The sequence below is a fragment of the Raphanus sativus genome, chromosome 2, assembly GCF_000801105.2.
Source record: "Raphanus sativus cultivar WK10039 chromosome 2, ASM80110v3, whole genome shotgun sequence".
NCBI lineage: Eukaryota > Viridiplantae > Streptophyta > Magnoliopsida > Brassicales > Brassicaceae > Raphanus > Raphanus sativus.
This window is the reverse complement of record NC_079512.1, coordinates 19,898,604-19,922,362: the sequence shown is the minus strand read 5'-3', so window position 1 is coordinate 19,922,362 and position 23,759 is coordinate 19,898,604. Positions and strand designations below refer to the sequence as shown.

General features: G+C 38.2%; 5 protein-coding genes across 7 annotated transcripts; 3 read left to right on the top strand and 2 right to left on the bottom strand.

Annotated features, from left to right (window-relative positions):
* The first annotated feature begins 8,267 nt into the window (after positions 1 to 8,267).
* Positions 8,268 to 9,596, top strand: LOC130507856 (putative F-box protein At5g15660). Its single transcript, XM_057002519.1, has one exon. It carries the CDS (start codon positions 8,363 to 8,365, stop codon positions 9,479 to 9,481), a length of 1,119 nt encoding a protein of 372 aa, XP_056858499.1. The 5' UTR covers positions 8,268 to 8,362; the 3' UTR covers positions 9,482 to 9,596.
* An 836-nt stretch (positions 9,597 to 10,432) lies between these two features.
* Positions 10,433 to 12,749, bottom strand: LOC108842896 (SNF1-related protein kinase regulatory subunit beta-1). The gene is made up of 4 exons (XM_018615942.2): positions 12,474 to 12,749; positions 11,296 to 11,474; positions 11,060 to 11,222; positions 10,433 to 10,964 (listed from the first exon to the last, which is right to left on the bottom strand). Exons 1-4 carry the CDS (start codon positions 12,648 to 12,650, stop codon positions 10,650 to 10,652), a joined length of 834 nt encoding a protein of 277 aa, XP_018471444.1. The 5' UTR covers positions 12,651 to 12,749; the 3' UTR covers positions 10,433 to 10,649.
* A 1,639-nt stretch (positions 12,750 to 14,388) lies between these two features.
* LOC108843063 (la-related protein 1A) lies at positions 14,389 to 19,115 on the top strand. The gene is made up of 15 exons (XM_018616151.2): positions 14,389 to 14,755; positions 15,026 to 15,470; positions 15,566 to 15,722; positions 15,893 to 15,983; positions 16,096 to 16,167; positions 16,256 to 16,420; positions 16,508 to 16,683; positions 16,803 to 16,872; positions 16,960 to 17,064; positions 17,145 to 17,458; positions 17,550 to 17,693; positions 17,819 to 17,882; positions 18,035 to 18,180; positions 18,283 to 18,387; positions 18,545 to 19,115. Exons 1-15 carry the CDS (start codon positions 14,531 to 14,533, stop codon positions 18,690 to 18,692), a joined length of 2,427 nt encoding a protein of 808 aa, XP_018471653.1. The 5' UTR covers positions 14,389 to 14,530; the 3' UTR covers positions 18,693 to 19,115.
* A 457-nt stretch (positions 19,116 to 19,572) lies between these two features.
* On the bottom strand, positions 19,573 to 20,344 carry LOC130498867 (uncharacterized). Its single transcript, XM_056992562.1, has 2 exons — positions 20,230 to 20,344; positions 19,573 to 20,092 (listed from the first exon to the last, which is right to left on the bottom strand). Exons 1-2 carry the CDS (start codon positions 20,342 to 20,344, stop codon positions 19,881 to 19,883), a joined length of 327 nt encoding a protein of 108 aa, XP_056848542.1. The 3' UTR covers positions 19,573 to 19,880.
* LOC108841557 (uncharacterized) lies at positions 20,173 to 22,831 on the top strand. Of its 3 annotated transcripts, none has more exons than XM_056992558.1 (9): positions 20,173 to 20,275; positions 21,003 to 21,035; positions 21,121 to 21,201; positions 21,414 to 21,464; positions 21,547 to 21,596; positions 21,669 to 21,839; positions 22,172 to 22,244; positions 22,354 to 22,435; positions 22,528 to 22,831. In XM_056992558.1, the coding sequence occupies exons 1-8, from the start codon at positions 20,197 to 20,199 to the stop codon at positions 22,410 to 22,412; spliced, it is 597 nt and encodes a 198-aa protein (XP_056848538.1). In that variant the 5' UTR covers positions 20,173 to 20,196; the 3' UTR covers positions 22,413 to 22,435; positions 22,528 to 22,831. The 3 variants fall into 3 exon arrangements, with proteins under 3 accessions (XP_056848538.1, XP_056848534.1, XP_018469809.1); XM_056992554.1 differs by having other exon boundaries at positions 22,348 to 22,435; positions 22,528 to 22,830; XM_018614307.2 differs by lacking the exon at positions 20,173 to 20,275 and adding an exon at positions 20,432 to 20,572 and having other exon boundaries at positions 22,348 to 22,435; positions 22,528 to 22,827.
* The last annotated feature ends 928 nt before the right edge of the window (positions 22,832 to 23,759 follow it).

The window sequence follows — 23,759 nt, the reverse complement described above, 5'->3', positions numbered from 1 at the left end:
TGCAGAGTATTGGAGACGCAATTGGTACGACGGTGGCTCTGGATGTAAAGCATTCACGAGTGCAGGTCATAGTTGATGGGTTCTCTCCACTATGCTTTGAAACCACCATGGATTTCAAAGGAGGGGAGTTTTATGATGGGGAAGAGGTGGCGGTGTCATTGCGATACGAGAAGCTGTTTGGATACTGCAAGGGCTGCGGAAGCCTCTGTCACAAGGAGGAGATTTGTCCTCTTAAGACACCTGCTCCTCTTAAGGAAACCGCTAAGCTGCCAGAACAAGAGATTGATAATGGTGGGTGGATTGATGGTGGGAAACATGACGAAAGAGCCAGGAGTTACAGAGGTGTAGTCCTTAATGGCTCAGGGAACCAACAGGGCAATGGAAGGGAGAAAAGGGATTATTATGGAAAGGGCAAAGGGAAGATGGAGGAGCGTACGGACTCTAAGTGGGTTAGGAGGTCAGATAAGAGTCACAAGAAGCATTATCAAAGTCGAGGTAACTACAATGGGGAGGGGAGTAGCACTCGTTCAAGGCAGACTCGCCAGGAGGAAACTGGAACAGACATTCAGAAGATCCAAGAGCTTGTAGATCCTCGGAGGAGTGAGACGGCACCAATGGAAGTAATTGGTGAGGCTGAAGAGGAGGGCGAATTCAGGCCCTTACAGGAACGATCTGGGGACTTGCCTTCTGCTGAGTTTCAAATGGCTCTATTGGAAACTCAAGCCGATGGTGACAAGGTGATAGTGGAGGGGTCTTATGTGGAACATGATCTGCTTCAACATACTGAGCAGCATGTCGAGCAAGGTGAAGAGGAGTTGATGGATATGGAGGCAATTAAGGCTTCGTTGCTCGAGAATGGAATAGACATGGATGGGGATGATATTCTCAACGAGCTTACTGATGAGGAGGCAGAAAAGGAGTTGATGGGAAGGGTTGAGGGTCTACAGGTTCAAGCGGATGATTTTAACACTAATAGAGAGGAGGAAAAAGGAAAGGAAGCAAAGGAGGTGGCCAAGAAAACCGGGACTCGCAAGAAGCTCTTCAAAGGGAACATCAGCATTGCCGGCAGCACAAAACTCAGGAATGCCAGTGCACTGGTATCTCCACGTAAGAAGGCCGCAGGAAAGACGGGTGCTCGTCACGGGGATACATCCAAGCAGGGAGAGAGCAAGGGTGGTGCAACCTCAAAAGCAGAGTAATGTTTTTTATGAATCACAAGAATAAGAGTAAAGGCTGGCAAGGGAAGCCTATTGGTTTTATGTTGGTTGTGGTTGGAATAAGCTCTATGAGCATTAGTTGTTTCTTTGATTTTATTTGCTTGATTGTTTCTATGATGGGGGTTCCCAATTTCAAATGTTCTTGTTGTAATGCTTGTGATGAGCAGATGAATAATACTGGTTGCTTTAGCTATGGGTTTGAGTTTGTCCTCAGGTTTATTAATACGTTAGTATTGTTTTTTTATGAGCATATGATAGTTGTGGGCAGTTTGGAGCGAAGGGTGACTAATGGTATAAGGGGAACGAATACGAGTGTAGGATATGGATGGGATTGCTTGAGTAGTAGGTTACTACTCATTCGTCTAGTGATTTCTATGTGGTGGGGCTCTTTAACCCAACTACATGACACTATGGTCGACTCTAAAGGAAGTATTTGCGGTGACTCTGTTATAGGAACAATCGTATATGTGTGCAGGATGATGTGTAATATACAAGGTTCTTGGCTTCCAATGAGGATTTATTGGATTGTGGGCAGAATGTATTATATTAAATTTAATGGAAAAAGAGTACGAGATTACTCATGGCACAATATATGGAATGATACAAAAGGAAAAGGGAATTATTTATGGATTACATATACATCAGAGTCAGGAAATACTATAATAGCATATTCCATTTTGGTACACGAGAACACTAAAGGAATTAAAAGTGCCGATACAGGGTCTCATTACACCCGAACTAAAGAGCTCTAGAGAGCATTTTAGGATTTTTTTATGAAAGTACTCAGTTGGAATTGCAGAGGAATGGGAAGTAAATGGACTATTAGCTATCTAAGGGAAATATGGCAAAAACACAAACCAGATTTTTTGTTTTTTTCGGAAACAAAACAAGAATTTGGATTTGTTCAAGCATTTCAAGCACATTTTGGGTTTGATAATATTGTCACAGTGGATCCTATAGGAACGAGTGGAGGACTGGCTCTATTCTATAATAATGACTACCAGATCAAGATCTTATATTCTAATAATAGAATGATTGATGTGGAAGCAATGGCCTTGGGAAACAAGATTTTTCTGACTTTTGTATATGGAGAGCCGGTTCAGAAATTCAGAGAACAAGTCTGGGAACGATTAACTAGATATGGATTAGCACGATCAGATCCATGGTTTCTGATAGGTGATTTCAATGAGATCACTGGAAATCATGAGAAGGAAGGAGGAGCTTTGAGACACCCCGATACTTTTGTTCCCTTTAACGATATGATTCGGAATAGTGGGTTATTGGAATTCCCGGCGAGAGGAAATAAAATGTCATGGCAAGGTCGAAGGGGGAAAGGAAAAGGAGCTTTTATGGTTCGGTGTCGCCTAGATAGGGCATTAGCGAATGAGGATTGGCATACTCTATTCCCATACTCTTACACAGAATATTTGGGAATGGTAGGATCAGATCATCGTCTAATAGTGGCGGTTATGGAAGAAAAAATTGTTAAGAGACGAGGGCAATTTCGATTTGATAAAAGATGGATTGGAAAAGATGGACTCATGGATTCAATTGCCACGGGGTGGTCCCACGATCAGCAGGGAGATAACATTGATATTGTCACAAAAGTTAGTAACTGCCGCCATGAAATTGCGAAGTGGCGAAAGAATAATCCTCCTTTTGGAAAGGACAAAATCAATGAACTCCAAAAAGCTCTGGAGGAGGTACAGACAGATGATTCTAGAACACAAGAGGATATCCTGGAGGTATCACGGAAATTACAGGAGGCTTATAAAGATGAAGAGGAGTACTGGCACCAGAAAAGCATGAATATGTGGCATGCTTTTGGAGATCTCAATACGAACTTTTATCATGCTTTGACAAAGCAACGAAGAACGCGAAATAGGATTGTGGGTCTCCATGATAATAATGGGAATTGGATTACCGATGATAAGGGTATTGAGAAGGTGGCTGTAGATTACTTAACGGATTTGTTTAATACAACGTCGCCGGCAGATTTTGATAGTTTTCTGGAAAAAATAAGACCCGGAATCACGCCACAAATGAATCAACGGCTGCTCAGGCCAGCATCAGAAGAGGAAGTCAGGCAGGCTTTATTTATGATGCATCCGGAGAAGGCTCCAGGTCCTGATGGAATGACGGCACTTTTTTTCCAACATTCATGGCATATTATTAAACAGGATATGGTCAACATGGTAAACAATTTTTTGGTTACGGGGGAACTGGATGAGAGGTTAAATATGACAAATATTGTATGATCCCAAAGACAGAGAGACCCACGAAAATGACCGAGCTAAGACCAATAAGCTTGTGTAATGTAGGGTACAAGATCATTTCGAAGGTTTTATGTCAGAGGTTGAAACCGTGTCTCCCTTCTCTTATCTCGGAGACCCAATCGGCTTTTGTGGCAGGGAGATTAATCTCGGATAATATTTTAATAGCTCAGGAAATGTTCCATGGACTCAGAGCAAATAAATCATGTCAAGGGAAATATATGGCAATAAAAACGGATATGAGTAAGGCATATGATCGTGTAGAATGGGATTTTATTCAAGCAATTCTACACAAGATGGGCTTTGATGCCCATTGGATCAAATTACTTATGGAGTGTATCTCTTCGGTACAATATCAGGTGTTATTAAATAGTCAACCACGTGGGCAGATATTACCGCAGAGGGGATTAAGGCAAGGGGATCCACTTTCGCCGTACTTGTTCATTATTTGTACGGAAGCACTAATTGCAAATATTCAAAAGGCAGAAAAGAATAAACAAATCACAGGAATGAAGGTTGCAAGAGCTTGCCCTTCGATTTCTCACTTGATTTTTGCAGATGATAGCCTGTTTTTTTGCAAGGCACAACGAGAGGAGTGTCAAATCATTCTAAGGATTTTAAAGGATTATGAGGCAGTTTCGGGTCAACTTATTAACTTCCAAAAATCCTCGATTCAATTTGGCCATAAGATCGAGGAATCTTGCAGACAAGAAATGCGAGACATTTTAGGAATTCAAAATTTGGGTGGCATGGGATCTTACTTGGGTTTACCGGAGAATCTTGGAGGATCTAAAATTCAGGTATTTGGGTTTCTCCACGATCGCCTAAATACCAGAATTAATGGGTGGACTTTTAAGTTCTTCACGAAAGGTGGAAAGGAAGTGATTATAAAATCGGTCGCAACTGCTCTACCCAATCATGTGATGTCTTGTTATCGTCTACCGAAAGCGACGACGAAGAAATTAACAAGTGTGGTTGCGAAATTTTGGTGGAGCCCAGGCGGAAGTACAAAAGGAATGCACTGGAAATCATGGGATAAGGTTTGCCTTGATAAAGAAAAGGGTGGACTAGGTTTTAAGGAAATAGCTGATTTTAATACAGCAATGTTGGCTAAACAATTATGGAGACTGATCGAGAAACCAAATACATTATTTTCTCGGGTTTTTAAAGGACGGTACTTCAGGAATGCCTCATCCCTGGATCCGATTCGCTCATACTCTCCGTCATATGGCTGGCGGAGTATCTCTTCAGCTAGATCTCTGGTTAGCAAAGGACTAATTAAACGGGTGGGAACAGGATCATCTATATCTGTATGGAATGACCACTGGCTCCCAACCACTCGCCCGAGACCAGCAAATAAAAATCATGTTACTTGTTACCCTGACCTTTCGGTCGATCAACTCATTGATTCCGATCTACGGATTTGGAACTCACAGGCAATTCAGGCTGTAGTGGATCCTGAGGATGTAAAGATAATAGAAAGTATCCCATTGAGTAAAATTGTGAGGATGGATAGTGATGGATGACATTTTACACAGAATGGAAGGTACTCGGTTAAATCCGGCTATCAAGTGGAAAGAGCGTATCCCGACGTTGCAAAACCACTAGAGGCGTTGGGGCCCACGGTAGATGCTCTTAAGGCACATTGTTGGAAAATCCGTTGCCCACCAAAAATTAAACATTTCTTATGGCAACTGGTGTCAGGATGTATAGCGGTGAAGAAGAATTTACATGCTAGAGGACTTACAGGGGATATATGTTGTGATAGATGTGGTGTCCCGGAGGAATCAATAAACCATGTGTTTTTTGAATGCCCCCCGGCTCGCCAGGTTTGGGCTCTATCTCAGATACCATCTAATCCAACTATCTTTCCGACTGAGTCTCTATACACAAATATGGATCATCTATTTTGGAGAGTTTTACCGAAAATGGATAATCATCATTTTGCATGGATTTTGTGGTATATTTGAAAAGGAAGGAACAATAAGGTCTTCAGTAACTTGGATATTGATCCCAGCGAAACACTTAAGATAGCGGTAACAGAGGCAAAAATCTGGGAAGATGCACAGATAATAACTACTCCGATGATAGATCGCCAAATTCTAGATCTTCCGTCTATATCAGGCCGATGGTGTTTCATAGATGGTTCTTGGAAGGATAAGGAAGTGTTTTCTGGTCAAGGGTGGTATAGCACACTTCAAGGATTTGCGGGTCTAATGGGGGCAAGAAATGTTAGAGCTTCTCTATCTCCTCTTCACTCTGAGGTGGAAGCTCTAATTTGGACAATGGAGTGTATGCGGAATTTGCATCAGTTTAGGGTTACGTTTGCAACAGACTGTTCTCAATTGGTAAAGATGGTGTCGGAACCGGAGGAATGACCTGCTTTTGCATCTTATTTAGAAGATATCAAGAACCTGCAAGACAACTTTCACAGCTCAGAAATCATTTATGTATCACGCACACATAACCGGAAGGCTGATGGACTAGCACGAGCAGCTAGGAACCAAGCGTCTTTTGTTGTGCACATGGATGAAGAGCCACCAACTTGGTTTACAGAGTCTAATTGAGTCTGTAATAGTCGATGACAAAAAAAAAATTATATTAGTGTTTAATATTAATTTAATTTAATATATTTTTGGTGACTATATTCAATATGTCAAGTTGCATAATTATACACTTGTACCATATGCATTTCAGAAACCATTTTAAAATTTTATTCCTAAAGTTTGTAACATATTATATCTACTTAGTAGTTACCTAACATAATTTAGTCAAGAATATTTATATCCCAATCGCCCCAAAAATAAAAATCTCATACTCTATTAGACATGATGTATATATTCGAACAGTTCTTAAATTATTATATTCGAAAATTAATATCAAACTCAACCCGCAACTAAAACCGAATAATTTTTTTGAAAAATGTTTAAAGAAATATTGTTTAACATATTATGTTATATATATATATATATATATATATATATATAGTTGGGTTAAAAGGGTCTTCACTAACTTTAAGTAGAATCACATTTAATAAATATTTTTTATTCGAATAACCTATTTAAAACCCGTTAAACTAAATGAGTTTATATGAATATTTATTTCTATTAAAAATTCACTTAAACCGGTTAAACTCCGTCAAACATAAAATTAAATTTTAATAGTAACCCGCTTCCACCATTAATTAATATCAATATTTGTTAACTTTTAAAGTTTCATAAGAAATATAATATCCTATGTACATCACGTCGTTTATTTTCTAAAAATTGTATCATGGAAATGGTACTTCGTTTATTTTCTAAATCACAAACCTGTCTGATAAATTCAAAACTTTATTTGAAAGAAAAAAGTAACTGTTTTTGGTAGGAACAATTATAACGTAGATTTTAATAACTTTTAGAAGGTGGTTATCTGAGGTTGTTATATGATATTTAGATAAATCATTTAAATACAGTTATAATATATGTTGGACCCAATTAATATCAATTGGACATGTTGAAGAATTAATAGTATTGAAATGTTAGAGCTTCTCTATCTCCTCTTCACTCTGAGGTGGAAGCTCTAATTTGGGCAATGGAGTGTATGCGGAATTTGCATCAGTTTAGGGTTACGTTTGCAACAGACTGTTCTCAATTGGTAAAGATGGTGTCGGAACCGGAGGAATGACCTGCTTTTGCATCTTATTTAGAAGATATCAAGAACCTGCAAGACAACTTTCACAGCTCAGAAATCATTTATGTATCACGCACACATAACCGGAAGGCTGATGGACTAGCACGAGCAGCTAGGAACCAAGCGTCTTTTGTTGTGCACATGGATGAAGAGCCACCAACTTGGTTTACAGAGTCTAATTGAGTCTGTAATAGTCGATGACAAAAAAAAAAAATTATATTAGTGTTTAATATTAATTTAATTTAATATATTTTTGGTGACTATATTCAATATGTCAAGTTGCATAATTATACACTTGTACCATATGCATTTCAGAAACCATTTTAAAACTTTATTCCTAAAGTTTGTAACATATTATATCTACTTAGTAGTTACCTAACATAATTTAGTCAAGAATATTTATATCCCAATCGCCCCAAAAATAAAAATCTCATACTCTATTAGACATGATCTATATACTCGAACAGTTCTTAAATTATTATATTCGAAAATTAATATCAAACTCAACCCGCAACTAAAACCGAATAATTTTTTTGAAAAATGTTTAAAGAAATATTGTTTAACATATTATGTTATATATATATATATAGTTGGGTTAAAAGGGTCTTCACTAACTTTAAGTAGAATCACATTTAATAAATATTTTTTATTCGAATAACCTATTTAAAACCCGTTAAACTAAATGAGTTTATATGAATATTTATTTCTATTAAAAATTCACTTAAACCGGTTAAACTCCGTCAAACATAAAATTAAATTTTAATAGTAACCCGCTTCCACCATTAATTAATATCAATATTAGTTAACTTTTAAAGTTTCATAAGAAATATAATATCCTATGTACATCACGTCGTTTATTTTCTAAAAATTGTATCATGGAAATGGTACTTCGTTTATTTTCTAAATCACAAACCTGTCTGATAAATTCAAAACTTTATTTGAAAGAAAAAAGTAACTGTTTTTGGTAGGAACAATTATAACGTAGATTTTAATAACTTTTAGAAGGTGGTTATCTGGGGTTGTTATATGATATTTAGATAAATCATTTAAATACAGTTATAAAATATGTTGGACCCAATTAATATCAATTGGACATGTTGAAGAATTAATAGTATTGATGATGATATTGTCCTGCTGCGTCTCTATAAAACAAAATCAAAGAGTAAAGAAGATGTAGAGAGAGAACTAGGGTTTCCTACCATGAGTCTCCTCCATCTTTGCAACAAGGAAGTTGTTCCTTTGGATCTGCAGATCGAGATTCTTATCCTTCTGCCTTTAAAGTCCCTAGCTAGGTTTATGGTCGTATCTAAATCATGGCAAGAAATCATCTCCAGCAAGAGTTTCATCAGGTCACGATCCTTGACTCATCATCCTTTGCGTTTCCTACTCGCTTTACACGATAAAGATTGCAAAAATCGACGCAGAAACTGCCGCTTCTTCTTTTCTTCTTCGCTATCGTCGTCATCAACATCCATACCAACCACTTTTCTATCCAGTATAACTTTACCTCTCCGTGAACCCTATTACCCTACTTATTACGTTAATGGTCTGCTGAACATGGGTAACATCATATGTAACCCTTGCACCGGAAAGACCGTATATTTACCAAAGCTTGTCGACAGAACTAAAAGCGCTAGTAGACCAAGCCTAGTCGAGCGCTTTTTTGGATATGATCCTGTCAGTGACCAGTACAAAGTATTGTGCATCACCCTGTATCGTGCACAACACGCAACACCGAGTTACTTTCAGGTATTCACATTGGGAGATAAACCTAAAAGATGGAGATTTATCAAGTGTGACATTCCTCACATGTCTTGGTCTAACGGTCTGTGTATTGATGGGTTTGTGTACTATGTTGCCATGGACAATGGAATGTGTCTGATGAGATTCGATTTGAACTCTGAGAAGTTTGATGTCTTTGCTAGATTATCTCAGAAAATGCGTACTTTGTTTTTTCTTGACAAAGGTCCAAGAACTTTGATAAACTACCATGGCAAAGTAGCCATGGCCCTTCGACCTTCTGACTCAGCGCCTTCAGTTGATTTGTTCGTTTTCGAAGCAGGAAAACAAGATTACAAAGAGAAGTCTTTTGATAATGTTCCCCAGCTTCATTTACCTATAAAAGGTGTTACTAATGATATGGCTGGTGACATGATTTTTGCACCTATCGATTCCAGAGGTGAGGTTATTAATGTTATCCACCACGATCTCAAGGGAGCTAGTTTTAAGAAGATGAAGTTTGAAGTTGACGCAAAGAGTGAATGTCAAATTGGGTCAGATTATTTCATGGGTTACGTAGAGAATCTTATGCTGCTGTAAGCTAGAGAGAGTTTTTATTATTTCCTTCGTTTGCTATGGGATGTTGCTATTACAATTCATATCTCTTTGTCTAAACTTGTTATTCTCTTTTGGTTGCATTCAAATCTTTTCTTGATATGTTTTTGCTTAGAAGTTTTTTTTTTGCACATTGCACAAGAGAGTAAAACACATGGTCTCCAATGTCTTGTTAAAGCATATTTCGATGTCACATTATACAATAGGTCGTTGAAGACTGAGCATGTCTGGAGACTTGTGAACATATATATACAAAATAAAATAAAACATTAATTAAAAGTTAAAACAGAATTGGAGTAATGTGACTATGAGGAAAGAATTGCTGGTTTTGGTTGGTTAGCTGAAGGGTCCCCTAAGCCCTAAGGTTGTCTACAAACTCTAAACATTCACCACGTCATTGCGTGCACCAAAATCCAGCATTGTTCCTCTAATCTACAGCGTAGTATTCCTTGAGTGCTCTGGCATATTTGGAAGGCACGTAATGCTCTTGTAATAAAACTTGACCCCTGCCTCAATCTTATTGAAAGGGGAAGAAGAGTCTAAGGTATGGTATGAGCTCAATTACCCGGACCAGACCAAAGCTCCTTGCCCTCAAACTTACTCTGGAAAGATCCGCCTCTGAAGGCAACATTGCGGCCTCTTGGTTGGAACCAGCTCGTCTAGGAGGAGTCAGGAACTGCAGAGGCAAAGTTATTATATGCACAGCAGGAGATCATTCTCAAAACGTGAACTCCCGAGAAACAGCCGAGCTTTGGGCTTTTCATTGGGCGTTTGATAGCATGAAATCTCTGCGTGTGAACAAGGTCATCTTTGAAGCTTCTTGTGAACGAGCACGAGCTTGATTTATAGGCCCATGTTCCAACCCAGAATCAATGGAGCTGTCTCCTCAAATCACTGATAAAGTGTCTGATTGCTTAACAATCTTACCTTCGTGACTGCATAAAGTGTCTGATTGCTAGCAGATAAGGTTTTTCTTTGTTACATTGAGAAGCTCTGTACTACATACAGCACCAACAAGGCACGAAAAAGGTTTTTAGACTCAGAAATGTTGTGCACTCACTATGATCAAAGTACAAAAGTTCTCACAGAATTGACAGATTTAAGAAGAAAAAAAGGAAGACAATGTGGCATTGGTTGGATTTGGGTTTTAGGTTCACCGTGTGAGTGGTTTGTAGAGGACAACAGTTATGTACTTAGACTCGAACCTGTGAGTTAAACCCAAAGCTACGATGGATTGAGGACTCCACCCTTGCTCTATGAACACATGGTTAAGCACCACATGCTGAGGCTTTGTGGCTTTGCCTGTTTCGTCACTAGTGTCCACAAGTGTTAGACGAAGCTGAGGTGGCACCGCCAGTGGATCTTTTGTGAAATCCTCTGCTGTTGGGAGGGCTTGTCCGTAGCTATGATCAGGTGAAGGAGGCGCCTCAAACTCAGCTATGCTTTCTGGGTTTTCTGGCACAAAGTTCTGCATAATTGATTTGGAGGATGTAATACTTATTACACCGTGCAGGCTGACTAATAGGGTTCAATATGATAAAGAGCGTGTGGAAAAGAACTTACATGAACATCGAGAATGTTAAAGACATTGCCCATTTCGTCTGATACAAAGGGCAAATCTGGGATGTATTTGCATTCACCGTCGACGATCACCTTGTAGTGGTATATGCCAGATGGAAGGACAAAGAGAATTGAGTGGTCTTTTCCAGATTTCTCCAGCTTCTTCCTAAGGAATTTAAAATATCTATATACGTTTAGAATATGTATATGGCTATCTGAAGAAACAAATCAACTTAAACCTTGATCTCCAGTTGTCCCAAGATCCTTCCACTGCCACATCATTACCTCCCTGGTTCCATGTAATGATAATAGGGATCCCTTGCTCTTCCGGAATATCAAAAATTCTTTGAGATTGGTTCCATTGGATTTTATTAGGCGAAGGAGGGGCGTTTGTCCTCTGCAATGGAGACACTGGAACCTGATACATGCGCATATAAACTGAGCCGTGAGGATTTTTACTTGGAAATGCAAGCCATTAGGTACACATGTTATGCAAGGTGGAGAATTACAATGGTGCGCTGAAAAGAAAAAGGAGCCGAATAAGGAAAAATGAGATAGCTATAGTTATATAGACAAAGCCGTGACTGGCAAAAGATATCTTACTAAATTTCCAAAGGTTTCTCATTCACAGTCTCTAACTCGTTCAAGTAAATTTAAGCTCTGAGTGTGTGTGTTTAAATTCAAAAAAAAAAAAAAACGGCTCAGAATTTAACAAGCTTGCCTTCCCCTTTTCAAAAGGAACAACATTACAGAGAATAGAGTGAGACATCACAATTCACAATAACAAATCAAGAGAAGAGTCGGAATCAGGAACACTGGTAAAAATCCTATTTGACTAGTATAAAATTTTCCACAACTAAGGCATTGGCATAAACAAGAGAATAAATAAGAACTACTTATCCAAAACAGATTCTCCAGCATGATTGTAAGAAGTCAATCAAAACAAAGAAAAAAGGCATAGCAAATAAAGTAAACCAAGCATTCTCCCTCATCTGAAAAAGAAGAAGAAGGAAGACTAACTTGCTCCTCATTTACAAGAGTTGTTGACTTTCCAAAGAACCGATCGAGTCAACTTCAATTTTTAGAAAAGATTTCACTAAGAAATGTGCTAAAAAGTCTCTCGCAAGATTGGCCTCTTTCACAATGGAACCAAAAGATACATCATCACACAAAGACTCACTAGGGAGCATCAAAAAGATTCAGCGACAGGGTAATAATGACTAGAGAAACCGAATGAATCAAGTGCAGTTTCCACCTCTACGCGAGATACGAGTTCATCCTACGCAAAATCTCTCAATGAGTGAATCATACGAAAGTTCAAATTCGCTTTTCTCTTAATACAACGGGAGAATCAGAATGTGGAAACTCTATTTCACTAATCAACTAAAGAGAGAGAGAGAGAGAGAGAGAGAGAAACCTGAGGAGCGAATAAGAAAGGAGAAGGAGATCGAGCTGGGCTTCCCGGAGGAGAACTGCTCATAGATTCTGAGGAAGGACGACGTTGACGAGTGTGGGAGTAAGGATCGCCGGCCTTCGTAATCGCCGAAGATGACGTGGCATCGCCGTCTTCTTCTTTGCCGTTCGCATTTCCCATGGAGAGAGAGACGTGAAGAAAAGTGGAGGGAGGAGGAGGAAGAGTAAATGGACCCGAATATTTTTATTACTATTAATTACGTGATTTGCCATTGGTGACACTTCAATGGATAAACGTGTGACTTGGCGTCTATAAAGTAGATAATCAATGATGATCCTCTTTTTCATTTTTTTTTTAATTTTCTTTTTGTCATTGCAAATCTATACGAGTTTATCATCAGATATTCAGATTAGTATATTTAAGTGGGATAAATACGAGTTTATCCATCTATATATTTCAAGCGATGATACTTATAATAAGTTACTTTCGTAGAATATATAAATTGAGCAATTATAAATATAGTTACTATGTATTTTGTTCTCTGTTGACCAATAGTTTTTTCTTTCTTTGCTAAAATTGTTGACCAACAGTTCTTGTCATGTTTGAAACGTGCGTTCAACTATATGTGGCATGAAGCCAGTTACACAAAAAAAAAAAAACTATATGTGGCACATATTTATAGTGGGCTGGTTTTATGTTATTATAGTTTAGATTATGTGGGTTTTGGATTTGGTTTCTGCTGTATATTCATATTATCATGGTTTAACTTCAAATATAACTTGGCTTAATCAAACCTATACTAAATGCGTTCAACCATACCATTTTCAAGTATTTATCTTTATGATGATACCTATAATAGTTAGCATTGTTGTTTGATCAACGAGGTCATAACTCTACATAAACAAGAAACCACGTCTAAATAAGAAAAACTAAAAACATCATCAAGATTCCCTACATTAGCAAGAGTAAACTTACCAATGTGTTTTCAACATCTCTGCCAACTGAGTCAACTTTAGAGTTGTAAAACTTTCCGTTTGCTTCATTATCAGATCTTCAAACACTTTTGACATCATTGATTTCACACATTCATGCTTATCAGTAGACACTCACTACAAACTTTTTCAAACTCTCATTAAGTGAGCTATAAATTCTCGGTTGACTTTAACAATGTGATGCAGTGTGAAACGCCCTCTGCAGATAAAATTATCGCTTTATGTCAAAAAATTAAAATGGTACACTGTTCTAATTAAGACATATTTAAATCCAATTTAACTGCGTCTAATTTATTTCAAACAGTATGAAAGTTGCACGTTTAGTTTCTAAAAGAATTTATACTCTTGTGTTAACTTATTTCAAAACAATATGAAAGTTGCACTGCGTATAATTTTTTTGTTTGTTTAGAATAGTATATTAATCAGGAATTGGAGAAGTGTTTACATTTATTATTTGAATAATATTATACTGTAAATTTTAAGTTTGTTGTGTTTTATTTTCATACTATAAAATTTAAACTAACTTACTAGATAGAGTTAATTAGAATGAATGAGGTGTTGAATTTTAAATTTTGGTTATATGATATATTTTTAAAAAAGATATATACATTGAAACTGTAATGTTATACAAACAGTCATTTTTAATTTTTTTTTTTTGGGCAAACAGTCATTTTTGATAAAATATTAAAGGTTTTTGTTTCTTTTCCAGTCAACTAGTAATAATAAATTTAAAATCGTTGTCATAAAAGTGAAGAAGAATGAAATTTCGTGTCCAGCAACACAATTAAAATTCTAGACCATATATGTATGACAATTAAATTTTCCGTTTTTCAATTAAAATTGGAGAATGATATTATAATTAAAAAAAGAATAATAATGTAGTGGAACTAGGGTTTTGCTGTTAAGTGTTTTACGGTGTTACTCTTAAAAGCGCCACCCAAAACACAACACAACAGACACTCCCTTCATACACTTTGCTTCGGAGCTCTCTTCATCACATTGCTTCCGATCCTAGAGTCCTTTGTTCTGTTTCTGATCCAATTGAATTTGACTAAACGCTATCTGATCATGGCGGAGACTGAGAGATCATTGGCTGATGATCGAGAAGTGATCAGCCACGTGGGTAATGGTGGCGAGACTAAGTCTCCGTGGAAAACATCGGCTTCTCCTGCCGAGACACCGGTAATGGGTGCTCACTCGTGGCCTGCCCTCGCCGACGCGCAACAACCGCGTCCTAAGAATCCTCCGCCGCCGCCGCCCCCGTCGTCTAAAGCCATCCCAACTCCCGCTCAGGTCAGCCAACGTTTAATGTCATTATTATAGGTATCGAGTGTTATCGAACTTTGTAGAGCTTTTAACTTTGTCTTAATACGTTTCGTGAGTGAATCGGAAACAGGGCAAAGTTGTCGGCTTCGAAACTTGATGATCGAATTAGGTTTTATTTGAATTGGTGTTTATAAATTTAGGACGTTTTGTTGTTGATGTGATTTTACCTGTAATTGGATTGAATTTGTAATTTGTACTATCATATTCTGAAAAGTTTATTGTTTGATCTTTTTTTAGGTTGTAGCTAAATCCAAGCCTAGTGGAAAGGCTAATCCTTTGCACAAGAATCCACCTGGACGTCACTCGAAGCCAGGCGCTAAGAGCAACCAAAGTGGTCCTCCTCCTCCTCCTCCTTACCCTATGCACGCTGTACCTTATCATCCACCTCCTTTTCCACCTATGGTGCCGTATCCTACTGCTCCTGATTTTCCATATCCTCTTTATCCTCCTTACACTGTTCCTGGAGCTCCTCCCGTTCCTGGAACTCCTGTTGCAGAGTCTGGCAATGAGAAGCCAGTGCAAGCCCCTCAAGGAGATCCTGGACAGCCTTGGCAGCATCAGAGGGGTTTTGGCCCCAGAAACATGCCGCATGGAGCTGCTGGACCTAGGAACTTTGTGAGGCCTCCTCCGTATATGGGGCAAGGTCCTGGGTTCATGGTTGGTCCTCGTCCAGGCTTTCCCGGTAAGATCTTGTTTCTCTGCAAGAGGCTGGTTTAGCATATTTGGCGTTAAGATAGAGGATAACCAAATTGCTGTTTGTTTCTTCATTTGACATAGGTCCTGTATACTACTTGCCGGTTCCACCCCCTGGAGCTATAAGAGGGTATCATCCACGTTTTGCTCCATACCCTGGTAACCAGGGTCCTCAAGCTCTACCTCCAGAACAACTCGACTTGCAGGATAGAGTCATAAAACAAATAGAATATTACTTCAGGCAAGTTTTGCGTCTACCTCTATCTATTTTGTCCTTTTAATACTATCTTGTGCCTCAAGGAATGTCTTGGAGTATTTTCCATGCCTTGACTCCATCTTTGCTGGTTGATAGAATGGCACCTTATCTTGCTCTGCTTACCTTCCGTATATTGACTCCTTTTTTTTTCTCAGTGACGAAAACCTTCAGAATGATCAGTACCTCATTTCCTTAATGGATGAACAAGGATGGGTTCCCATCAAAATTATAGCTGACTTTAAAAGGGTAAAGCTCGTTAACACAAGCTTGTCTTGCGTTGCATTACTCTGTTTTGCCATCTGTGTTTTACGCTAATGTATTGCTTTTTAACTTCTGTATTCTTATTTTTGAATTACAGGTTAAGATGATGACCATGGATGTGGAGTTTATAGTCTATGCGTTGAGATTTTCTCATTCTGTTGAAGTGCAGGTCAGACTACCATAATCCATCTTGCTTCTTTTAGTAATAATCAACGTTGGGATGTTCTTATTCTGTTGAAGTGCTGGTTCTTTTATAGGGTGACAAGATACGGAAGCGTGACGAGTGGTCTAAATGGGTTCCTGCATCTAAAAGGTCGGCCTCTGAGGAGAAAATTGGAGACAATGACAAAGATTCCTCAGAGAGTGTAACAAGCAAAGATAACTTTAAAAACTCTTCAAAGCCTACTGCGTTCTCTTCAGAGGTAGAAACTTGTTTCCTTTTTAATTAGAGATCTTGTAAAACTACCAAATTTTCGTTCCAGTTGATAGCTTTTCCGTTTGTGGTACAGGGAGCTCAGTCATCAAGAACCAACGTATATGAAACTGGTAATCTGAAATCATTATCCGACGATCAAAGAAAGATGGATGTCTTGTCAAGCGATTTTGCAAACACATTCTTGCTTGATGAGGAAATGGACCTGGAGCATAGAAGCCCAAGAAAGAGTGGTCTTTCCATGTCCAAAAGGTAGTGTGTGCACGACTTGATACTGCTTCACTCCTCTTTGTTTTCCAGTATTGCTTCTTTTGGATGTGAACCTGAAGCTGCATATAAAGTTTTGGAGTTGATGCTTTGAATTTTTGTAGGATTGATGATGAAGACGATGATATTGCTGTTGATGATCATGATATTGAGAAACTTGTAATTGTTACCCAGGTACTACATTAATGGAACTTGTTGTCTATCGGCTTGAACACTTTGTTAGTGGAGTTAAGTCTTCATGTTCCATTTTATGCTGGACAGAATAGTGGAAGAAGTGATGGCACTGGAATCAGTGGAACAAAAGCCAAAAACATTCCCAAGGAGCTTGCCTCCACAATAAACGATGGCCTTTACTACTTTGAGCAGGTTTGGATTTACTTTGATTGAATGATATGACTGTACCTTCTCTGGAGTCTGATTTCTAAACCACCAACCTGATGAAACAGGAGCTCAAAAAGAAAAGGTCTGGTCGTAGAAAGAACAATTCCCATTTGGATAGCAGAGATGGAAAAGTAAAAGCTGGGGGAGGATTGAACACTAAATTAGGCGAAACTTCTGCAGCGAACGGTGGAAGTGAAGAGCATAGCATTAGGAGGAAGCAGAATAAGGGAGCCCACAAACATCATATAGCACATGCACGAAGGTTCTTCTCGGGCAACATGAGGAACCATGGGGCTAGTATCAGTTCTCATACTTCAGAAAGTCCGCCTAGTAGCTCCATTGGATTCTTCTTTGGTTCTACACCACCAGACAATCATGGGTCAGTATCTTTTAGCAAATTCCATGATATTCTTAATTTGATTTTTTGCCCTTTCATGTTTTAATAATTTCGTTTGTGTGACATTTCACAGCCACAGGCTTTCAAAGTTGAGTTCATCACCACAATGCTCTTTATCTGGCAGCAGTCCACCTGTGGGCTCTTTACCAAAATCATTTCCACCTTTTCAACATCCTAGCCACCAGTTGCTGGAAGACAACGGGTTCAAACAAGAAAAGTGAGTATAGTTATTTGGTTATACAACTTGAGTTTATTGTATGGAGCCATTACTTTTGTGAGAGGAGAGAAAGATCGTATCTTGTGGTCTTCTAATCTCATTCTTTTGTTTAATTCTACCCATAGGTACTTGAAGTATCGGAAGCGGTGCTTAAACGAAAGAAAGAAGCTGGGGAGCGGATGCAGTGAGGTAAATCTCATGCCAACCTTGTTGCAATGTATCAAATAAAACACCCTTTAACTGTTACGTACAAATCATGCATTCTAACCTTAAGTCTCTTTAATAGATCCTAACCCCTCTTTTCTAGAAATTTGTCTGAATTATGGCTGTTCTGTTTTCAGGAAATGAATCATTTGTACCGATTTTGGTCGTATTTCCTCCGAGAAACGTTTGTTCCGTCTATGTATGAAGACTTCCAGAAGTTTGCTCTTGAGGATGCAGCTGGGAAATACAACTATGGGTTAGAGTGTCTCTTTAGGTTTTACAGGTAATAATACCTTCATCCGTTTTCCATCTACTTAACTGCGGATACACGTTCACTAGTTTAAATCCCAACCTCACTAATATTGCTCTGCTGTGTGTCTTCCAGTTATGGTCTGGAGAAGCAGTTCGAAGAGGACCTTTACAAGGACTTCGAGCAGCTAACGCTTGACTTCTACCATAAGGGAAACCTATACGGCTTGGAGAAATATTGGTAAGTGCTTGGTTGTTGAGATTGGTTAAATAAATAATTGTTACTGAATTTCTGTGATAGAATATGGGATGTGCTTTCTTTACTCTTTTTAGTTTTTACAGACAGTGTTTGGTTGATCCTTGGTGATGTCTCTTAAGAAACTATATCTCTTGTGCAGGGCATTCCACCATTACCGAGGCCAAAAGGAACCAACCATAAAGAAGCACCCTGAGCTAGAGAAGCTACTGAAGGAAGAATACCGTAGCATAGCCGATTTCCGAGCGAAGGATTCAGTCACGAGCCAGAAAGAAAACAAGTCTCACTAATGATTTTGAAGAGACGAAGAGCAGAGGACATATCATATAGGGCTCTGCTTGCCACTAAGCATATTGATCCTCTTAATCTTAGACCTTAAAATTTTTGTGCATCTCTTTCTGGGGAAGTGACCAAAGCCAAGTGAAGCCATCACTCTGAATTTTCAAGGTTATTTTTTTCCTTGGGTGTTGTTTTTTTCTTTCTTTTATGCAAAGACATAACAGAGCTTTGACTGAAGAGGCGTGCGGTTCATCTATAGACAGAGAGTCTCGCCCTTCTCTCCCCAGAAAGTTGTAATCTTTTCTTTTTGTATATATAGAGATTTCATTTTCTAGTTACTCAGTTTTGAAACAAAAAGAGAACAGCAAGAGATTTGTCTACTTCAGTTCAGACTGTGATTTAGTTATATTACATTTTATTTTATTTTTTGTAAATTTTGTCTTCTTGTTGCTTATTTAAAACTGGCGTATCTTGTATCTTTCTGTCAAGCATAGCTACTAAGCCTAGATCTAAATGAAAGAAAACATCCCATATGAGTAGTATATTCTGAATACTTCTGGAAACGCCACCTTTAATATAAACATGTTAAAAACCTTACCTCCGCTGTGACAGGTTTAAATTTATCCAGTTGATAAGACTACCAAGCTTGTTCTGAGGAAGAAGCAAGGGCAGCATCACTCAAGTAATTCAACCTCTCTCTGCTCCCTCGCACCTTTCACTTATAATATTGCTGGAGCCTAGAACATGTCTCCATAACCAAACCAAGTGCCTTCTCTGAACCTGTTTTGTTCCAGTTTCAAACTTTTGTGTGAACCTTACAATACAAGTTATGCAATAAACTCAAGCGTCCGTCAAAAAAACAAAAGATTACGAAGGCTGAACAGTAAAACCAACAATAAAGTCTTAAAATATCTTGGATTTAAAAGCATAGATTCAAATCACACAGAACATAAAGAGTATCGAGATAAGGACCGATGCAAAGTAACGTGGAAGCATCGAGACAGAGAAGAGTCTACAGGGCGTTTAAAGTTTTGGTTTGTACGATGATCATAAGAAAAGAGATAAAAGCCAGTGGTGGACTGGACTAGATTGGTTCCTTCAGCAGAAGGACATGCAACTTGCAACCTCCGGGAACTTGCTTTAATACCCTTATTCTTTCAACTCCAAAATGGCGTGCTCTATCTAGAGCCCCTGGCCATTCATCGAGACTTTCTGACATGTTGCTGAGCAAAACAAGCGCGTCTCCTCCAGGCTCCAGACATAAACCGTCCAAGCATCTCCATGTAGTAGGGGTCATGGAAGAAATGATCCGAGACTAGGATCAAACTTCCTCTATGATTGGTCAGAGGAGCGTCCCTTGACAATAGATGCATGTCATTTAACATTCTGACACGTCTCGAGGCTTTATCCCCTGGAAAAAAGGAAAAAAAAAATCAGCGGAAGTGAGATATATATGTAGATTACATACAAAGAAAGTAGATTCTTGAATCCCACGTCTTGTCACCAATATAGGTAATGTATATGCAAAGAAAAAAGGTTAGAATTAACCTCCGGGAAGAAAGTAGATTCTTGACACCCACGTCTTGTCACCCAGGTTAACATCTTCATCATCTCTATCCTTATCCTTATCTTCCTCATCCTCATCATCATAATCTCCAAACATACTCAAAAACTCGTCATGACCATCAGGTGCCGGCTGATATATCGATAACCGTATCTAGGCTTATTTATGGACCATCTTTAACGGGCCTATTTTATTTTGTCTGAAAATTAAAGAAAAAGGGTGTAAACATATACATATATGTATGTAACTTTGGGTAAAAGTTTAGAGCGTCTTAATAAAACCTAGAACAGCTTTCCTCTCCTTGTGTTCCAGCAGCATCCACCATGGGTAGGGTTTCTCGAGCTTCGTTTATCTCTGTAGCTTTTTTTTTTTGTCTTATTTCGATTCTCGTGTGTTACTCGATCTAACCTACCTCTCTAATATGGGTGTATGCTTGGAGCCGATGGATTCGTTGCCCCGGTGGTAGTAGAAGTTAGTTGTTGGAATTAGGGTTTTGAATCAACTTTAATTTGCTGTTTCGAACTGAGATTTGTTATACCAATTTCTCATTCTCAGTAGTTTCGTTTTCTTTTAGCGATCAAGTAGTGGTTTCGACATTGTTTCTGTACATAAATCGAGTAGTCTTCCTTTTATGTGAAAGCTGAATGGTTCTCCATATTCCTGAGTGTTATTAGTCTCTTCGTTCCAGTTAAATCATTACTACGTGCTTTGGGATATCTGAGTTATTCCGTCTTTTTTACTTTTGTCAACGATGTAGATATTGAGGCCGCATTACAGGTTGATTCCGCAGGTAATTCCTGAAGATGATAAGCTTAATATTCTTTTTCTTAGTTCACAAATCGCATAGTGCTAAAAGTTGGTGTTGAAATATGCAGAAGAAAACAATAGAGTTGGAGTTGTCGTTCCGGCAGGTCAGAACACGGATGGAGTTGAGATATTGGATATAATGGAACAAGGTTCAGTTTGCATGGACACTTTATTTTTGTTTATATTTTCACTGTCACACTGTTTGAATTGTCTATCTGTGGGTCGGTTTATTCCTATTGTTTCACTGTGTATATTACATATGTATGATATTAGCTTGAGACTGAGGGAGGCGGGTGCTGCCCTGAGATTTGAATGCTAATTCTAATAATTCTAATACTAGATATTTAACCTTGCTTCACAGAACTGAAAGATGAGGTTCAAGAATCAACGCCAATCCCTGATGTGCAACAAGGTTGATAGAGATCTTTTATGTTTCCTTTCTATTTTATTTTCCTTGCTACTAATTTCTAGTTTTTCTTTGTTTTCTGTTGCAGTCAAGCCTGAGTTCGTTGCCCACCTACAAATCGTTGATCTGCCTGCCAATGTAAGCATTTATTTATGTTATGCACTTCTTACTATAGGTATTCAGAATTTAAATCCCTTTCTGCTTCTGTAGGTGATTTTTATAGCTGGTTACAAGGCTATTCTTCACATTCATTCAGCTGTTGAGGAATGTGAGATAATTGAATTGATAAGCCAAATTGACTTGAAGACGAGGAAACCCATGAAAACAAAAAAAATTATGCATGTGTCCAAGAATGGTACTGCTGTGGTCTGCCGTATACAGGTCTGGTTCCTTCTGTTTTCCTTTAATGCCTTTTATTTATAGACATTTAAGTTTCTATGCCAATCTAAGAAACCGCATGAAATATTTACTTCATTTCATTTGAGCTTGGTACAATGATTGTTTGGTGCTTAAACTTGTTTTTCATGTGCAAGTTTCTACTTGCCTGCTTCTTGACAAAGATTAATAAAATGTTCACAGCCGTTTTCTGTTTGTAACTGTACCGTTGTTGCAAAGATACCAGTAATGTTGCGCACGAGATTTCTGTTTAACAGCTCTAACAAATTTTTTCTTTCTAATCCTAATCACTGCTACCCATTGCTGCATCGCTGCAGGTTAGCAATTCAATCCGTGTTGAAAATTTCTCAGATTTTCTGCAGTTTGGAAAATTCACTCTACGAACTCAAGGTAAAGATTTGCTGATACTCATATTAAATGCAATGCAGAATATGATCACTCATCTTAGCATCTTATTTTATGTGCATGGTTTACAAATCTATTTGGGGTCTAGCTACAGGGAAAACAATTGCTGTTGGAATAGTGACTGAGTTCACATGTGCTTCCTCAAGCGCTTGATCCCAATCTTGCAGAGGAAAAAGGTGACTTGACTAGTCTTACGATTTCAATTATTAGAACCACCAAATTGAAGAAACATCCACTCTGAACTGGTTTATGGGTCTTTGACCTGCAGGAGACGGCTTTCGAGTTGCACCAAGGAGTCTGAGTTCCCTAAACTCAAATCTTAGTTTCATCTCGATGGTTAGGTTTGAGAGTTACTGCTACAGAGAGGTGTCACCTGAGACCGTTTTCTGATAATTTAAAAGCTAGAAAGAGTATTATGATGAACATGAGATGAGAGTTTTTTTTACTTTAAAGCTAAATTTTACAATTAAACTATTGTTATTACCCTTTTAGCTGCTGAGTGTCTGTCGGCTTTTTGGAGTTTGCTATTTAAATAGTTGAGAAACACACAATTTGTTCCTTAATGCTCTTCATGAATGTACTTCTTTCTTCCTGTCTTTGCTCCATGCGAGACCTGACTGATGCAGCCTTGAGGTTTGCATTGGTCCAGTCGACAAGTTTGTGCTTCTAAGAGCATCTTGCTATTTTCGCCTCTGAGGTGAAATTGCCCATAATCCTTCTCCATTTTTCTTCTATAATAGATATTGGTATATTGTGTTCAAAAAAAAAAAATAGATATTGGTATCGATAGAGAAAAGTACTCTTGAGAAGGAACATGAACTTGCTAACTTGCTTTTAACACCAAACTTGTGATGTTAAAGCAAGTTACAGACTTACTGTAGCTTCTTTGATCACTTCGAGTGTTCAGCGAACTAGCTTATGTCGAAAACCAAGGAGGAAGACCTACTATGAGTGTTTTCTTTTGCAATCATTAATGCAACAAACTAGAAATATGGAATTAAATAAATATACAATCTAGAATTTTCTGCATTTCATGCTTATTATTATGATCAATAATAAAAATATAGTTCTGTTAAATACTGTTTCGTTACAAATACTATTTGAACTATAAACCCCAATCAAAATCATTAAAGAAGCAAGAAAATGGATCGTTTCTGATAGCATGATAAGGTTTCTGGATTTTCAACTTAAAACCTGTTTATAGATTTCTGGATTAGACATTATTCAGTTCGGGTGAGTGATGAGTTTAAACATGTTTTTGAACCTTTATCTAGCCATATCATTGCTATAGTCCAGACATTAGTCTTCGCTTGAAAACTCTAACAAAAGTGATTGCTTCCAGTTTGGTGTCATTGCAACTCCGGACATTCATGCGTTTGAGTTAACTGAGAGAGAAAACTTCATGATTCTTGGTTGCGATGGATTGTGGGAAGTAAGCTCATGGTTTCTTCTTGTGCCCTTCTCCCTTCGTCTTGTATATTCAAAGTTTGCTAAATGTAA

Excerpts from the sequence above, each read along its gene's own strand:
- LOC108843063 (XM_018616151.2), top strand. The coding sequence starts at position 14,531 with ATGGCGGAGACTGAGAGATCATTGGCTGATGATCGAGAAGTGATCAGC. Across the intron at positions 16,684-16,802 it reads GGTCTTTCCATGTCCAAAAG|GATTGATGATGAAGACGATG; the intron begins GTAGTGTGTGCA and ends GAATTTTTGTAG. Across the intron at positions 18,181-18,282 it reads TGTCTCTTTAGGTTTTACAG|TTATGGTCTGGAGAAGCAGT; the intron begins GTAATAATACCT and ends TGTGTCTTCCAG.
- LOC130498867 (XM_056992562.1), bottom strand. The coding sequence starts at position 20,344 with ATGTTTGGAGATTATGATGATGAGGATGAGGAAGATAAGGATAAGGAT. Across the intron at positions 20,093-20,229 it reads AATCTACTTTCTTCCCGGAG|GGGATAAAGCCTCGAGACGT; the intron begins GTTAATTCTAAC and ends CCTTTTTTCCAG.
- LOC108841557 (XM_056992554.1), top strand. The coding sequence starts at position 20,197 with ATGTATATGCAAAGAAAAAAGGTTAGAATTAACCTCCGGGAAGAAAGT. Across the intron at positions 21,202-21,413 it reads ATTGGATATAATGGAACAAG|AACTGAAAGATGAGGTTCAA; the intron begins GTTCAGTTTGCA and ends CTTGCTTCACAG. Across the intron at positions 21,465-21,546 it reads AATCCCTGATGTGCAACAAG|TCAAGCCTGAGTTCGTTGCC; the intron begins GTTGATAGAGAT and ends TTTCTGTTGCAG.
- LOC108842896 (XM_018615942.2), bottom strand. The coding sequence starts at position 12,650 with ATGGGAAATGCGAACGGCAAAGAAGAAGACGGCGATGCCACGTCATCT. Across the intron at positions 11,475-12,473 it reads CTTTCTTATTCGCTCCTCAG|GTTCCAGTGTCTCCATTGCA; the intron begins GTTTCTCTCTCT and ends CGCATGTATCAG. Across the intron at positions 10,965-11,059 it reads TTAACATTCTCGATGTTCAT|AACTTTGTGCCAGAAAACCC; the intron begins GTAAGTTCTTTT and ends TCAATTATGCAG.
- LOC130507856 (XM_057002519.1), top strand. The coding sequence starts at position 8,363 with ATGAGTCTCCTCCATCTTTGCAACAAGGAAGTTGTTCCTTTGGATCTG.